Source organism: Phalacrocorax carbo, chromosome 26 (assembly GCF_963921805.1).
Source record: "Phalacrocorax carbo chromosome 26, bPhaCar2.1, whole genome shotgun sequence".
Classification (NCBI taxonomy): domain Eukaryota; kingdom Metazoa; phylum Chordata; class Aves; order Suliformes; family Phalacrocoracidae; genus Phalacrocorax; species Phalacrocorax carbo.
In genome coordinates this window covers 538,329-554,261 of record NC_087538.1, presented here as the reverse complement: position 1 = coordinate 554,261, position 15,933 = coordinate 538,329, and the positions used below count along the sequence as shown (strand labels likewise).

Below are 15,933 nucleotides of genomic sequence, written 5' to 3'. Positions count from 1 at the left end.
ATTTTTAGGTCCCAAACCCTCACTTATAGGGTGCAAATCCCTCTATTAAGGATTAAAGTGTCGTTTTTAGGGTCCCAAACCCCCACGTTTATGGCCTATGGCCATCTTCTGATAGTCAAAGGATCAGGTTTAAGTCCCAAAGCATCACTTTCAGGGCAGTTACCGCCTCGTCGCTGCGGCCGCTCCCTGGCAGGCAGGCAGGCATGCGCAGGCCCCACGGCGTTCCCTGGGGGCTCCGGAGACACGCGCTGCACGGCGTCCATCGGAGGTGCGGGGTCGATGGCGCTCACGCCGCGGGGGCTGGTGTTGTTCCTCCCCCTCCGCTGCCTCTGCTTCCTCCTCCCGGGACAGGCCTTCCTCCTGCGCGGGTGCGGGGAGGGGCTCCGTGGCGTGCGCGCAGAGGCGGGCAGCCCTCGGCCTCGCTGCTCTGGCTCCTCTCCCTTCCCGCACGCCGGGCACGCGAGGGCCTGAGAGCCCGGCGCGGTGTGGGCCAGCTGCAGGGCCCTGCTTTTATAGGGCCCGAGCGACAGCGAGGTGGCTCTTGGCAGCAGGAGCCCATTGTGATGTCGATTGTGCCTGTGGGCGACGCGTGTGGCCAAATATGGGGGGTTAGGGGGCGGGGGGGCTGTGGCCTCAGAGGTGGCCAGATGTGGGAGCGGGAGGAGGGCGGTGGGGCTGAGGGCTGAGTAATACCCATGTGTTGTAGGGTAGAGCATTTGACCAACTGCTGTATTTGGAAAGACAGTATTTCAGCCAATGCTTGCTTAGCAATTGGTGGTCTCAGAGGTTCCACACAATCCTGCTGGAGTTTCTGTAGGTCTCAAAGTAGTTGGCTGACTCTGTAGGAATTCGTGCCCCTAAACGCCTTGCCCACGTGCATGCCATGTCCGCCGGGTTGTTTTGCTGTTGGCTGCACTTGGTGAAGGCAGGGAGGCATATTTCACCCTTTAGTCCCTGAGGAGGTGAGAGGAGGAGCTGGCAGGAGCTGACATGGTTTGAGAGAAGAGTGTGACTCAGGAAGACGTTCTCATGGCTACTCCCGAGGGATGGGCTTTCACTCTAGCGGTGTGTGCCTATCGATAACGCCTCGCAAGAGAGCTTTGGCTGCTGGAAGGCCACGACTCCTCTAACTTCATCAGTTCTGTGATCAAGTCATGGAGCAAAGCGCTTTGCATGCCTATGTATGGCATTATTTCAGATCTCTCTTTCTAGATAAATATGTAGGTTTGTGAAGAAATCTGGATGTTGCAAGGAATTCTGCAAAACACATTCAGAACCAATAATGTGAATTTTGACAATGTGCAAAGCTTTTACGGCCAAACTTACCCGTTATGGTTTGACACTCAGTTCTCTTGCGTGTCAGCTGTAGTTTCTCTTTGCCATCAGATTAAGCGCCTGGGGGAGATACAGTACAATATGCAGGTTCTATTAGACATGGACATTCTTTCCTACTGAGGTGTAATGTCTGCTTTTCTCTCAGAATGACCTTTCTCTCGCCTGTGATTTTTTCCGCAGGGTTTGGCATCCTGTGTTGAAAAGAACAGTTTGGATCTGACGGGTGGAGCCTTTCCCTTGAGAGGGCAGGGCAGCAAGGCCAAGTTACTCAGCTGTCGGGCTGTAGAAACCTTTCCCAACCGCGCAGCCAGAGAAGGCAGCGTTGATGAAGGTTTGTTCCTGATGTCCCTGTTTGGTGACTCTAAACGAAATGGTTTTGGAATCCAAGCAGTGAATGCTGTTCCATACCCACAGCCTGAAAGTCTTCAATATCTGTGTAGGCTAACTTGTTGGGCTTGTTTTATTTTTTATTTTCCTAAATCTCTTGATCCACTCTTACTGTATGGAAAACTTGATTAGCTGATAATTGTGTATTGGATTTGTCTTAGGATGGATACAATCTGAACTCGAAAAGGGGCCAGTATGACTGAAACCTATCACAGAGATGTTTGCTATGGTGTAAATGTTTAAAATTATTCTTAGCAAAGTGTTGTGTTTCATGAGTGCTGTAATAGGATGAAGCCAAACTAGAAAGTGATGTTTTAAAAATATCAGAGAGACTGTATTTTCTCCCACTAAGAAACAACGTCTTGTCTTTTCCAGTCATATCTCCTGACACCAGTGTCTCCATCTTCAGCTGGCAAGTGAATACACTTGGCCAGGGAAAACCATCTACTTATTTGGGTGTATTTGACTTTGACTGCTGGTATCAGGCGCAAAAGCCAGGCTCACTAAGGTAGGTTTTTATGAAGCTGGTTTCAGTATCCCTCCCCATAATTCATTGGGAAGTCGGCGTTTAGCTTCTGCACTTGTTTTCTTTCAGGCCAGAAGAATCCCTTCAGGACTGCCCCTATTTTGCACTGTGGTCACTGGACGCTGTGACAAGCACAACTGCTCCAAACCTCCTTCTGGATGTTGTGGTGCAGGAGCGCAGCCTAAGCTGGAGAGTTCCTCCTTCTTACCCACAACCTGAGCTGTGTTTTCACCCAAGCACCTATAATTTTGGTAGGTATTACACGGCTTTGAGTAGTGATAAGCTTAAACCGAGCTCAAATGCCATTTATTGGTTCTCCTGTTCACTGTTTGTCACGCAAAAACCCAACCGAACCAAAACACCCCAACCCCCCACCCACCCAACTGTGATGACGTTGTACTGACCAAGTGTGTGCTGTTGTGACACCTGCCTGACAGGCGGCTGGGTCTGGGGGTTGGGTGCTTCTGTAACGCAGCCCGTGAGGTGGTGCTGGTGATCAGATGAAGTGACTCTGGGCTGAAGCTCAAAGCGCAGCACCTCGATAGCCCCAGGGGTAAAATTTCGACACTTGGTCATCACTTTTCTAAAAGAGGTTGTAAGTGATGTGATGAAGGAAATGGGTACTTGGTTGTACCTTTCCAGAGGTTGCGATGAAAAAATGGTGAACTGGTGTTTCCATCATGGTGAGAGTATGGAATGTTGTCCAACGTTCGTTGTCTCTGCAGATGGCACGTGCCTGCTGAGCTCTGAAGTTGTTCATGTGACGTGCAGCAGCTTCCAGAAGGAGGTGAGCTTTTACTGTATCTTTATTGAGAATGTCAAGAGATGGACCTTTCCTAAGCTTTCCATGGCGCTGCTTTCAGTGTCAGAGGCCATTTCATGCTGCTCCTGCCCATCCACACGCGTAACTGCAACTGTACCCTGCCAGTTTTATGCAAATGGTGATGTTTGAGGTCCCCTCTTGGGAGTGTAAACCCACCGTTGCCTCCCGTTGAAGCACGATCAGGGCCTGAATGTCTAGAAAGGAAGAGAGCGCTGCTGTAGGAGCAGGAAGAGAAAGTCGGGGAAAGCTGTTCCTTCTCTCTCATCAATGAGTGCAACTGCCTGCGTGGTCCTGAGTTCGGGTTTTGATCCCTGATGAGCTGGGAGAAGAGGACAGAACGGAGAAAAGGAAGCATCGTTCCCTCAGAACAACCTTCCCCCCGTCAGTCTCTCAAAGCATGAGGTTCCGTGCAGGAGCTGACGATGGGGGTGTCTCACTCGGATGCGAGTGGCTGCGAACATCCGCTTGCGGGACTATACCTGATCGTTTGCTTCCAAGGCAGTGAGCTGCAGCAAACAATTGCTGTTGGCAGCTCTACCCGATGACTTCCCTGCATTTTCCCTTCATCGGTCGGCTGTGCTGCAGCCTCTCAAAGCATGAGGTTCCGTGCAGGAGCTGACAATGGGGGTGTCTCACTGGGATGGGAGCTGTTGCCAACAGCCGCTTCCTGCACTCTACGTGATCATTTGCTTCCAAGGACATGAGCTGCAGCAAACAGTTACCGTTGGCAGCTCTACCTGATGACGTCCTCACCACTTCCCTGCATTTTCCCTTCATCGGTCGGCTGTGCTGCAGCCTCTCAAAGCAGATCTTCACCTCTGTAGCCTTTGCCTTGTGCTGCAGTCGCCCAATTGACTCCTCTGGGACTGCCCTCTTGTTGCTGCAACACCTCAGTCACCTTTAGCTCATGACACCCGCCACCTTCTCTCTGCTTTATCCCACCGCAGTGACTTCACCCCCCTCCTTCAGAGGTTTCCCATTCGCAGGGCACCAACCTTTCTCTCTCCTCTGAAGGATTTCCATGAGAGATGCAGCCTTTGTGATGAAGAACCCATCGTCACCCAGGCAGGCTCCAAGCGAAATGCTGAGCGAGCGAGTCATCAGGCAGAGGAGCACTTGGTAGGAAGGGGAGAGCAGTCTTTCCCTGCCCTCATCTTCCTCTCTGCTGGATTCCTCTCCAGATCTGTGGGGGTGCGTTGGGGCAAAGAGCCCTTGTGCACAGTGTGGTAGCTAACATGAACGTCTTGGCAGGTTGGCCTGGCCCATAGGCTGTTTCTTTTGCAAGCCTGATGTAGGCTCTGACATGGTGTAGACCTGGGCATGGTGTGAATGGTACGGAATAAGGGGAGGCGACTGCGCTGGTTTTGGCTGAGAAGGGGTTAATTCTCCTCACTGCGGTGGTCAGGGACCTTTCCAGCTTCCCACGCTCTGCCGTGTGGGTGGGGGGCTGGGAGGGGCGGGGCCACGGCCGGGGCAGCTGACCCTGATTGGCCAATGGGATGATCATTCCATACCACGTGACACCATGACCAGTATATTAACAGGGGCAGTTGGTGCGTGGGGGCCCCCCCACTGCCCTGTCCCACCCCTCTCTGCCGCTCTGTCCCTCTCTCCCCCTCCTCCTCCTCCTCCCAGCTCCACCAGGGCTCCAGGACCTGGGCAGCCCCAGGGAGGCGGCCATGGGGCCTGGCGGTGGGGCAGAGCGGGGCGGGGGCACGGTGTGGCTGGACGGTGTCCAGGGAAGGGAACATCAGTCTGATGCTCCAGCGGTGGCTTGTCTACCAAAGCCCAACCTTCCTCGTGGTTTCAAAGGGGACAAGGAGAGCTCTGCAGGCCTGGCCAGGCCCCCTGGTGTAGGGCTGCAACAGTGCTTGTGGTCGGGGCGGGTCGGGGCAGGACAGGCAGGTCCTGGGAGGCGACCAGGAGGGTTTTCTGGCCGCTCCGAGCTGTGTGTCCCCAAGGCTGCAGGAGCGGCCCAGCAAGCTCAGGGGGCAGCTGCAGAGCGGGGTGGCTGCGTGCGGGCACCTGACGCTTGCTCAGAGGGACCGTGGCTGCCGGCGAGCGCACGGCGATGGAGAGGAGCCGGGAGGAGGCTGTGCCCATGCAGCGTGCTGCGAGCAAAGCCACGAGCATCCTCCGCCGTGGCACAGGAGAGACGGGATTTTGGCGTGGGTGACGCCAGCACCGCCCTCGGCCACCCAGCAGGGACGAGGGGTGGGCAGGAGCTGCCAGTGCCGGCAGCGTGGCGTGAAAAGCACCGGCCCCTTGCCTTGCAGGGCAGCCCCTTGCTCCAGGGATCCACCCGGCAGGGATTGAAGGAAGGAAGCCAGATTGCTGCTCACGGCTTTGCTTTGAGCGTGTTTTGGATTTGAAGAGCGCGTTTATTAAAGGGTATCTTATGTCAACAAAGTGTCCGGAGTCGTTCTGTGGTTACAAGGCGAGGGCAGTCGGGGTCTTGGGGGCTCGGTGGGTGGAAACCCTTTCTGGCTGGGAGCATCCACCCACCCGTCCCCCTGCACCTCCCCAAAACCAGCCCAGCTGCTTCAAGACTCCTAAACACTTCGCAACATCCCTTTCAACCCGCATTACCGACCCATCCGAAATCCTGCCTCCTCCGAGCCCTGCCAGGATGGAGAAGGTGCAAATGCAAACGAAACCTCTGCCGGGAGAGCCTGGCCGGGGGTAGCGGCAGCTTCCTGGCGTGGGGTGCGGGTGGCCGGGCAGTGGGCACAGGCGCCGGGGCCCCGGCACTGCGGGGACGGATGAGGACACCCAGAGGGGACCTTTCCTGGAGGGGAAGGGGAGAAGAGGAGCGCTGAAGAGAAATCCCTCCAGCGCCAGGGAAGAAACCTCGTGCTGGGAGCTGATGCCTTGAAGGTGAGGAGGGCTGTAAGGGGGGGTTATAATTTGGTTTGAATGGAGGGGCTGATGCGTGGTGGGGGGAAGCACCTTGCGGCAAGTGGGGCGCTCGCAGACAGCCCCACCCTGCGCAGGGGGAGGGTGGGGATGGGAGCGCTGAGGCCTGAAGTGCTTTGCTGCAGGCTGCTCAGGAAAGCCCTCGAGCTCTTGCTGCCTTCAGGTGTGCTTTTACAGGGGCAGGCCCTGCTCCCGAGGGAGGTGACTTGTTAGAAGGGCAGCAAACTGAGGGTTGGGGTTGGTTTCTGGCTGTCGGTCTGCTGAAAAGGGAGACAGAGATTCCCGCTCCCCTGGGAGTCGCCTCCTCCCTCCTCCACGGCTGGTCCCAGCACCCGCCAGCTCCCAGCCTGCGGCCGCTGGGGAAGGGCGCGAGCAGAGGGGACTCTGCCCCTGTGCTGGGGAGAGGGTTTGACCCTTCCAGCTCGTCTGGCCCAAACCCCCGGGGGTCCTGGCAGGAAAAGCCCTTGTTGTCCGCACCACTGGCGGCAGCAGCAGCCCCCGAGAGCGGGTCTGGCCGCCCCCCTGCCCCTTGCTCTCGGGGGTCCTTCCCCCGTGGGGCAGTGGGCAGGAGGAGTGCCTGGTGGTTAAACCTTCCCGGAGACACCCCGAAGCCCCCCACCCCGCAAAGGGCAGGCCTTACAGTGTAAGGGGAAAGGAAACGGCTTCCCTTGGGTTTCATGGCTGCTCTTGGCCCCCTCGGTTGGGGTGCTGGGGGTCCCTCCCTGGTCTCTGTTAAAGCCCTTGGGCGGGCGGTGGTGGGGCTTGGGGAGTTCTTAGAGAGACATGTGTCTGTAATCCTTCTAATTAAATAAAGGCAGGCCCCATCCTTGAATCTGGGGCTCTACCAGCCCCCCTCCCCCCTTCAGCTTTGCCCTGGTCGCTGTGGGCTCCTCAGGGTCACAAGTGGAGGGGGGTCCCAGGCAGGAGGGAAGGGCTGGGGCTGCCCCTGCACCAGCCCCACGGGGGGCACCAGGATGTGGGGTTTGGGATTGCTGGGGATGGATTTGGCACTGGGTGTGGGGTACGGTGGGATCCCGCATCCTCCCTGCCACCTCCCCGCGTACCCCAACCCTGCCCATCCCCACCCCGGGGCTCCGTCCCTCAAATAGCCGAGTCTCAGCCCAAACTGGCAGGTCCCCTCCACCTCCCCATGGCCACGCGAGGACCAACCGCAGGGCCAGGAGCTGTGTTACTGTTATTTGCATTCCCTCCGCCGCTCCCCCCCAACCACTGCCGTGAGGGTTTCTGGGCTCTCCCTTACTGGGGGCACAGGAATGTGCAAGGGCTGGGTGGTGACACGGGATCAGGCATCCAAACAAGCTGTCGCCCCGCTGAGCCTTATTCTGGGGGGAAAAGCCTGTTTTGAGGGAGCAGAGCGGGTGATTCCGCTCCGCCCACACCCCCTGACTGTTGGTCGCAGCATCATTCGAATGACGGAACCCTCGGCCCCAGCTGCCCCAGTGCAGCCGGTGCTGGGCTCCTCGGCCTCAGGGGCCTCTCCTCGCCCAAAGACACGGGAGTTTGGGCTCACAGCCCGGCAGCGAAGCCGGACACCACAGCCCCAGCCTGGGAATAACGGACGCCTGGATCCACCGGCTCTCGCTGAGTAAGGGTGTGCTTGGGCTGGGCCTGTGCCCCCTCCCCGGGTTGTTTTAGGGGCGCTAGGTGAAGGGAGAGGCAGAAAGAGCAGGAAACCAAGGGAAGCTGGTAGCAGGAGGGGAACGTTAAGATATTTTGGCGAGGTGGTGTAGCCTGAGATTTTGTCCTGCTAGCAGCAGGTGGGAGAATCATTCTTGCTTTGCGGGATGGCAGGGCTGGATTTTGGCTGTTTGAGGGGGGGTTTGGCTGGTTCTTTTCTTTCTTACTTTGGCTGAAGGCTTGTTGGGCAGCACTGGCCCGCCGGGGTCTGGGTGACACCGTGGCACAGGGGTTTGAGGGAATTTCCCTGAGTTTGGGGCTGCTCAAGCACCCCGGGGGAGGCGTTGCGGCTCCGGAGCGCAGCACCCTGGGGATGGGTCTCGCCCAGCGGCACCCAGAGCACCCAGGGCCAGCCCTGCCCGGGTGCCGGAGAGCAGCTGCGCTTCAGGGAGCCTCAACCCTCTCCCTGTTGCTGTTGCAGGATCTGCCCCATCCCCTCCCTTCCCTTCACGTGCACCCCGTGAAAGCAGGAGCTGCCGAAGCGCCGAGGCATGGCTGAGGGGTGGCTGCGCTGCCTGCAGGCAGGAAAGGACGGAGGGCCGGAGGGCAGCGTGGGGGACTGGGACGACCTGGACGACAGCCTGACCAGCCTCATGTGGCTGCAGGACTTCTCGATCAGCGCCTGCATGGGCAAGTCCTCCTGCTGCCCCAGTGACCCGGACCCCCAGGACTGTCACAGCATCCTCAGCTCTGCCGCGCCGTGCTCGCCCCCGGCCGCCGACCCGGCACGTGTGGGCATGCCCCACACTCCCTGCAAGCCCATCTCCTCCTCCACCTTGAGGACAGCGCACCACCCCATGGCCGCGCACCCTCAGCTCGCGCAGGACATCGACTACAAGACCAACCCACACATCAAGCCACCCTACTCCTACGCCACCCTCATCTGCATGGCGATGGAAGCCAGCCAGAAGCCCAAAATCACCCTCTCCGCCATCTACAAGTGGATCACTGACAACTTCTGCTACTTCCGACACGCCGATCCCAACTGGCAGGTACGAGATGTGGAGACTTCTTGCCTTCTCCCCTCTCCCCGCGGGGCTGGGGAGGGCTTTCCACAGCCCCCACGGTGCAAGGCAAGGTCCCGCGGGGACGCTGGATCCCGCTGGCAGGAGAGCGGTGCCGGCAGCCGGCGGGGAAGGGCTGTAACGGGAAAGAGCTTGGGTGTGCAGAAATGCCACGGCCACGAGGGCGGCGGAGGGAAGGAGCCATTCTAGGGGAGAGCCCGGGGCCGTGTTGGGAGCGGGGAGGTACCCACTGGCCTGCTGGTCCCTCCGGCCCCTCTTGGCGCTGGGGCGAAGGCGTCTCTGTGCCCAGCTCCACCTTCCTGGCGCTCTCGTGGGGTCCCGAGTCCCTCGGGGCTGAGCACGCATGAAATCGCCAGGCCGAGTGCCTCTGGGGGCTGAGGAGCAGGTGTAGGAGAGGGACGGAGCCGACCCCCAGGCAGGTTGTTGCGCAAATCCCTCACTGGGGAGGTCCAGAGCAGAAATGCTGCTGCTTTCCAAGCAGGGCAGAGGGCAGGTCTCCTGACCCCTGGGACAGGCAAAGGAGGCTCCATCACTGTGACGAGCCGGTGAGGCCTCAGAGGGAAACCCAAGAGAGGTCAAATAGGGCTGCTGTCCCCAGGCAGCACAAGGGTGCCCTCGGGGGGCAGGGGCCAGCCCCCACGCTCGCCAGCTCTGGGGCCAGCCTGAAGCACAGGGGCTTTTCCCAGCCACCTTGGCTCGCTGCCCTCCTCTGGCACACGACGGGACCTCCGGCACGGGGGGCTTTCTGGGCTGTGGCAGGGCAGGTGGGACCCGGGAGGCTCGTCCCTCTGCTCGGGTTATTCGCAGCCCGCGCCCGCCGCACGCCAGCGATCCCGGCAGCGGTGCTCGCCCGGGCAGGGCAGGGCGACGGCGCTGCAAACCCCCTGCCCGGGGGCTGCCCACCTTCTCCCTGCGCAGGGCGGTCGCCAGGGCCTCTGGCAGCCCAGCGCTTTCTGTTCTTCTTTTTTCCTTTTTTCTTTATTCTTTTGTCTTATTATTATTCCTTATTCTTTTTTCTCTTTTCTTTTTTTTCCTACTTTTTATTTCTATTTCTCCTTTTTCTTTTTTCTTTTTTCTTTTTTCTCTTTTATTTATTTTTTCTTCTTTTTATTTATTCTTTATTCTTTATTTTTTTTTCATTTTTGTTTTTTCTCCTTTTTTTTTCTTTTTTTCTTATTGCTTCTCTTGCCTCCCTCTCTCTTTTTGGTCTCTTCTCTACTTTTTTAGGTCTCTTCTCTCTTCGGTTTGGTCTCTTCTCGGCTGTGTTCTCATCCCCTCTCCTCATTCCCATACATGAAGACAGCCTGGAAAGGTCATGCCACCCCTACTCTGGGGGTAGACGGAGATATCCCTGTGGGAGCTGAGTGCTTTGGAAAGGAGCCAACACACCCGGGCTTCAGCCCGGAGGAGGGGTTTCAGGGGTGGGGGGGGGTGCGGTGTGGGTGTGCGCATGTTTTTCAACAGCTCTAAGCGTTCAAGCTTTGGTTTTCCTCTTCAGCACTACGGGTTATGGATAAATAAGCATAAAGGTATCTAGGCAACATCACAAAAAAAACCCACCTCTACCATATCCAATCTCTTAATACAGTCTTAGCTTTGTGGAGTCCAACGCTGGGGCATTTACCCAATAGCTGAGTTTCCTTTCGAATTAGTTGCATCACTCCAGGCACATTCAGGGCTTCAGAACCACTCGCTGAGGCCACCTGGCCTATGGTTTCCCGGGTCCTCCTTCTGCCCCTTTTTGAGGATTAGAGTGACATTTGCTTTCCTCCAGTCCTCGGGCACCTCTCCTGTCCTCCACGACCTTTCAAAGATAATGGACGTTCAGCCTTGGTTTTTTCCTGTTTTGGGTCTAGAACTCCATCCGACACAACCTCTCCTTGAACAAGGGCTTCATCAAGGTGCCCCGGGAGAAGGGCGAGCGAGGGAAAGGTGGGTTTTGGAAGCTTGACCCCCAATACGCCGACCGGCTCAAGAGTGGTGCCTTCAAAAAGCGGAGGATGCCCCCGGTGCAGATCCACCCGGCCGTCACCGACAGCGCCCAGCAAGAAGCACAGAGCGTCGCCAGCCCGGCCACTTCAGCTTGCGCCTCCAGTAACAGCCTCAACGTCAGCATGGAGTTACAGCAGCTGCTGAAGGAGTTTGAAGAAGTCACCGGTGACCAGACCTGGAACCCAGCGGATGGCAAAGCAGGGCACAAGCGCAAGCAGCCCTTGCCCGAGCAAACGGCCAAGGCGCCTCGGCTTTCCAACTCTGCCTTGCTGACCCAGGAAGAGCAGACTGAGCTGGCATCACTGAAAGGCAGCCTTGACTGGGAAGCCATCCTCAACACCATCCTGAATGGAGACGTCTCCACTTTTGGGGACCTGGAGCTCACACCTCCCATCAGCCCCATAACACGCGACCTGGACTTGATGCTACACGGGCACCACATCGCCTCTCCCCAGGGGCAGGAGCACGTCCTCACCGAAGCCAACCACGACGACCTGGACTTTGATGAAACCTTCATGGCCACGGCCTTCCTGCAGCACCCCTGGCACCAAGGGACAAACGATTACCTCTCCAACTCCGGCAATGTGGAGGAGGTGTTTGAACTCAGCGACGGCTCTTTGCCAGCAGATGTGAGCGACTGGAGCAGTCTGGCGTCCCTCTTATAAGGGGCCAGTCACTCTCCAAAGCCCACACAGGCTTCAGTAGGATGCTCCCCCAGAGCTGCTGGGACTTACAAGGGACAAGAGTTTCTAGAGACCGAGACATTCACAGGGACTTTTACCAGCTTCACTGTAAGATTATTCACAGAAACACCACGGGGAGAAAAAACCAACACCGCAGGAACAGCTTGATAGAGCTTTAAAGGCCACGTCAGAAGTCTCTAGTCCATGAGTTTCCTCAGGAGAAGAAATAGAACACTGCTTATTTTTTTGCTTTTAAAGGAATAACTGTGAATTGTCTTTTTTTTTTCCCCCCGTGGCAATGGACACGGCCTACGTTCCTTCAGGGCTAACAGAGCACCCGCTAAATCCCATCCAAGACATGAGATCCTGGTGGCTTAGGGCTCGATAGACTACGTGCAATTTCCTCACCCCTTCGTCCCTCTGTTTCTCTCTCTCTCTTTCCTATTTTCTGTCTAGGGTAGGTCATAGGTATAGTGTGATAATTAGCTAGCAAGTACGTAGAGGTCCCTTCTAGATCCTCTGAGTTCAGCCTCCCTCCTAGGGAGGTTCTACCTAGGGAAGAACAAAAGGTTTATAAATTCAGCAAGTCTGCTCCTTTAGATGTTTTTATAGAATCTATTATCGATTATATATTCAAAGGAACCTGTATTTTTAGCACTAGAATTTCCTAAGAGTGGGGTTAGGGGAAATGCAGTTTGGGAGTTGGTTTATATTTTCATTGTTTAAAGGCTTGTGTTCATCGTTCTGTAAACCAAGACCAGGCAAGGGAGGATTCCTGCAGCAGCAGCAACAGGTTTCATCAAGGGTCCCGGAATTGTCCCCGACAGGAGAGGAGCAGCGGGGACGGGGTCGCTCCCACAGCTGGCTTTGGTATTTTTTCTACCCAAACCCCTTGCTGCTGTTGCCGAAGGGTCTAGACCACCATAAACCCTCTCTGCCTTTCACTAGCTGACGTAGGCTGGGGACGGTGTCCCGGGGCCGGGGAGCAAGGGTCATGCCTCTTGCGGGTTTTGGGGGGGGGTCACTGTAGGTGTTTGTATCTGTAGTGTTGATGCTTCTTTTTATTTGTTGTTTTTGTGGTATTTTCCTGTTTTGGGGCCTCTATACTGATACTGAAGAACTGCAGATACACGTGTGCAATTTAACGTTTTTCATGGAAAGTTATTTACAAATTAAAAACAAAATGAAGAAGAAAAAACCCCTTCTGCCTCCTTGTTTCCCTCCAGCGCCGCCGGGCTCTGTCTGACCCTCTCTCCTGTGGGTAGGGGACACCTCAGCAGCCCAGCCCTGGCTGTACACCCAGCCCCGGTACGGGGGTGCCATCACCCCCCTCTGCAGCGGCACAGCAATTCTCCACGGGGGAACCGAGGCACAAACCCCCACCTGCGCGGCAACGCTTACACACCGCCCGTGTGGCACCAGGGTGGCCGTGCCTGGTGTCCGAAGTCCTGGGAGCTGCTCCCACCCCCCGGAGCATCCTTCCCTGCCCCTGCGGGGAGCTCCTGGGGGTGACAGGATGGGAGCGCGTGGGACCGTCCCTCTGCTTGTGCCAGGGCCGGACCCGGCACCGCAGCTGCCCTGAGAAACACAAGTGGGCGATTTTATGGACATTTTACAGGGAAGGGCCATAGACGAAGGGAGTGACGTCTGTGTATGATGCCAAAGGCTGGGGAGGGGAGGGGTGGTGGTTGGTGAGGTTGCGTTGCATCGTGTGGGGCCTGGGCATGGCGAAAACGGTGTGGAATAAGGGGTGGTGACTGCGCTGGTTTTGGCTGGGAGAGAGTCACTCCTCTTCGCTGCAGCTGGCGACGCAGCCAGGGACCTTCCCAGCTTCCCACGCTCTGCCCCGTGGGCAAGGGGCCGGGGGGGCGGGGCCACAGCCAAGACAGCTGACCCTGATTGGCCAATGGGGTGCTCATTCCGTACCATGTGACGCCACGAGCAGCCTATTACCCGGGGCAGTGGGCGCACAGAGGGGCGGCTGCTGCTCAGGGACCGGCATCGGCGGGTCGGCGGGTGCTGAGCGGCCGCGTCACGTGCCGTGTGTCTGGGTTGGTCATTCCCCCTTCCCCCCGCCCTGGGTTTTGCCTCTCTCCTTATTTTCCTTTTCTTTGCATTATTGCTGTTGTTATTATGGTTTGATTTTAATTATTAAACTGTTCTTATCTCAACCCACGAGCTCTCTCACTTTTGCCCTTCTGATGCTCTCCCCATCCCGCCGGTGGGGGGGTGAGCGAGCGGCTGTGTGGGGCTCAGTTGCCGGCTCAACCCCAACAGGCTTTTGCTTGTGGGCAGCCAGGCTGGGTGCCCCTACCAGCACCGCCTGGCCCCATCCTTCCCTGGCGCTGCAGAGCGGCTGAGCTACCTGCTGCCCTCAAGCCAGCGAAAGAGCACTGGGCCTACGGGCATCACAACGGAGCGGTATTTGATGTGCACGCATTTGCAGCAGGATGATTTGGGAATCGGAATACACTTGCCCTCTGAGACAGACTGCTGACATTTCAAACAGCAAACTACTGGGAAAAAAAAACAACCCACCGATTGCTTCATCAGTTCAACCTGACTTGGCAAGTTTCATTTAAGAAGACACAACTCTGCTTTAGAAGCAGCTCCAGCAGTCGGATTTTCAATGACAGGAGACAGTGCAGGGTACACCAACAAATAAAACAACAACAGAGAGACGAAGACCCTCTGAAACAGCACATGGATGTGGAGCGTGTCCTCCAGAATCAAACACAGCAGCGGGGGGAGAGGGGGGTCTCTGCCTTGTTACCCTGTCCCTAATACCTCACCTTCCCTTTAGCTGGAGCCTCTCTTGCACTTTGCCTTGTGGGTAAACAAGTTATAGCACATCAGATTTCGTCTGTTATTTGTCTCTTGCAACAGGTTAAAGTGTGCATTGGGGTGTGCACGGGGATATTTGTCCTCAAGGGATAAGGAAATCAGCTCATTGTTGGAACCCTGAAACCCAAATTTGCAGAGCTTGACTTGACTTACGGAAGCAATAGCACAGAAAAAAAGTGCTTTGTCCGTAATTGAACACAGGCTAAAACCAGGGGAATCAAACACGACCAGACAACTATTGCTATGAAGAGGGCCACTCTGCCAGTGCAGAGAGGGGGTCAGACCTCCATCTCAAGAGCCATCCCTGAAAGCTGGCGGAACTGCAGAAGAAACTGTGACTCTCTGCTCAAAGACTATTTTCCTCTCCCTTTTTAATTTCACTGAAGTACATTTGCTGACCATGCTGACTTCACAGCAATCAAATCCCAGGTAACTTCTCAGTGTCGGGTGACAGCTGAGGACCAAATCTGAAGCATCCTCCACCTGAGTTCCCCACGGCTCAGCTACAGATCCCCATCTGGCATCTTCCCCGTAGTGAGCTACTGAGCCACACAAAAATAATTCTTACCTGTTGTAATCCTGCTGCTGGGCAGGAGCCACCGTTCAGGAGCTGAACACAAATGACTGCCATCGTGCTTAGGAGCGATTTGAGACACTGCCCTTCTGCCACCTGCAGCACAGCTAGTTCTGCTTAGCAGGAGGATATTGTCCTCCACGCGTCTCCCAAGACTGGGGGCAAATTCTTACACAAGTAACTACTTGCCAAAGTCCCGAGGAAGACCAAGTGTGGGCTGAGACATCCCCTTTCCACGTGGCTCTCTGCTGACAGGGGAAAACCCACTGAAATTCGCAGACTGACCGCATTCACCAACTGCAACTCGCACAGCAGCTTTCAGGAACGGCTCCAGGGCACAGCAGCAACGGCACAGATTGATTTTAAAAGACCAGAGGCGTGATCTGTGGGTGTCACAGCCTTCCCCAGGCAGCCCTCCCGCTCCAGGTACCCCAGGCACACCCTCTGCTTTAGCAAGAAGAGGCCCAGCAAAGCCTCCCCACACACCGGAGTGGAGAGCGAGCACCAGGGCCAGCACACGCACGGAGACGCACATTACCCGGGACGAGGACTGCATTCACATCAGGGTTATAAAAATAAACACAACACACTTAAAATGGGTATTTCTTTTCCTCCCTTACCCCATCCCATCCGTTTCCAGTCCCGAACTACATTTCTCATTATTTTCCTCAATGCAGTAAGGTTATTTGGACAACACAGGAAAAAATATGAGGGTGGGACAGTATTGGCCAGGTAAACCCACAGAAATACGAACTCGCCTGACTTTTGTCACTGTTACAGAGGAGACGACAGGGTGCTGTGACACAGAGAGGGACAACATCACTGGGCTGCTGCGGGAGGTACGTGCTAGTGTTTTATCAGGTCTGGGTTTTCTATTTGCTGCTGCACAGTCTATGTTCCATATCCCAAGGCTGAGGATAGCTGCTCTCAGAGCATATCCTTTTAGAGCCCTCTCAGGTCCCTTTTTACCTATCGCCTTTGTTAGGGCAACGGCCTTTTCTCTCCCATATACAGGGCCCCTCTCCTCCCTCACATCACCCAGAGAACAGACCTGATGACTTGTAAAATAGGGACAGAAAATGTCTGTAATCTCAGTGCTGAATCCAGGGCAGAGAAGAGGTGCTTATCTC

At 56.2% G+C, this 15,933-nt stretch overlaps 1 protein-coding gene across 1 annotated transcript; it reads left to right on the top strand.

Annotated features, from left to right (window-relative positions):
• The first annotated feature begins 8,160 nt into the window (after positions 1-8,160).
• On the top strand, positions 8,161-11,367 carry LOC135317668 (forkhead box protein J1-like). The gene is made up of 2 exons (XM_064474089.1): positions 8,161-8,677; positions 10,567-11,367. Exons 1-2 carry the CDS (start codon positions 8,177-8,179, stop codon positions 11,365-11,367), a joined length of 1,302 nt encoding a protein of 433 aa, XP_064330159.1. The 5' UTR covers positions 8,161-8,176.
• Positions 11,368-15,933: the final 4,566 nt, after the last annotated feature.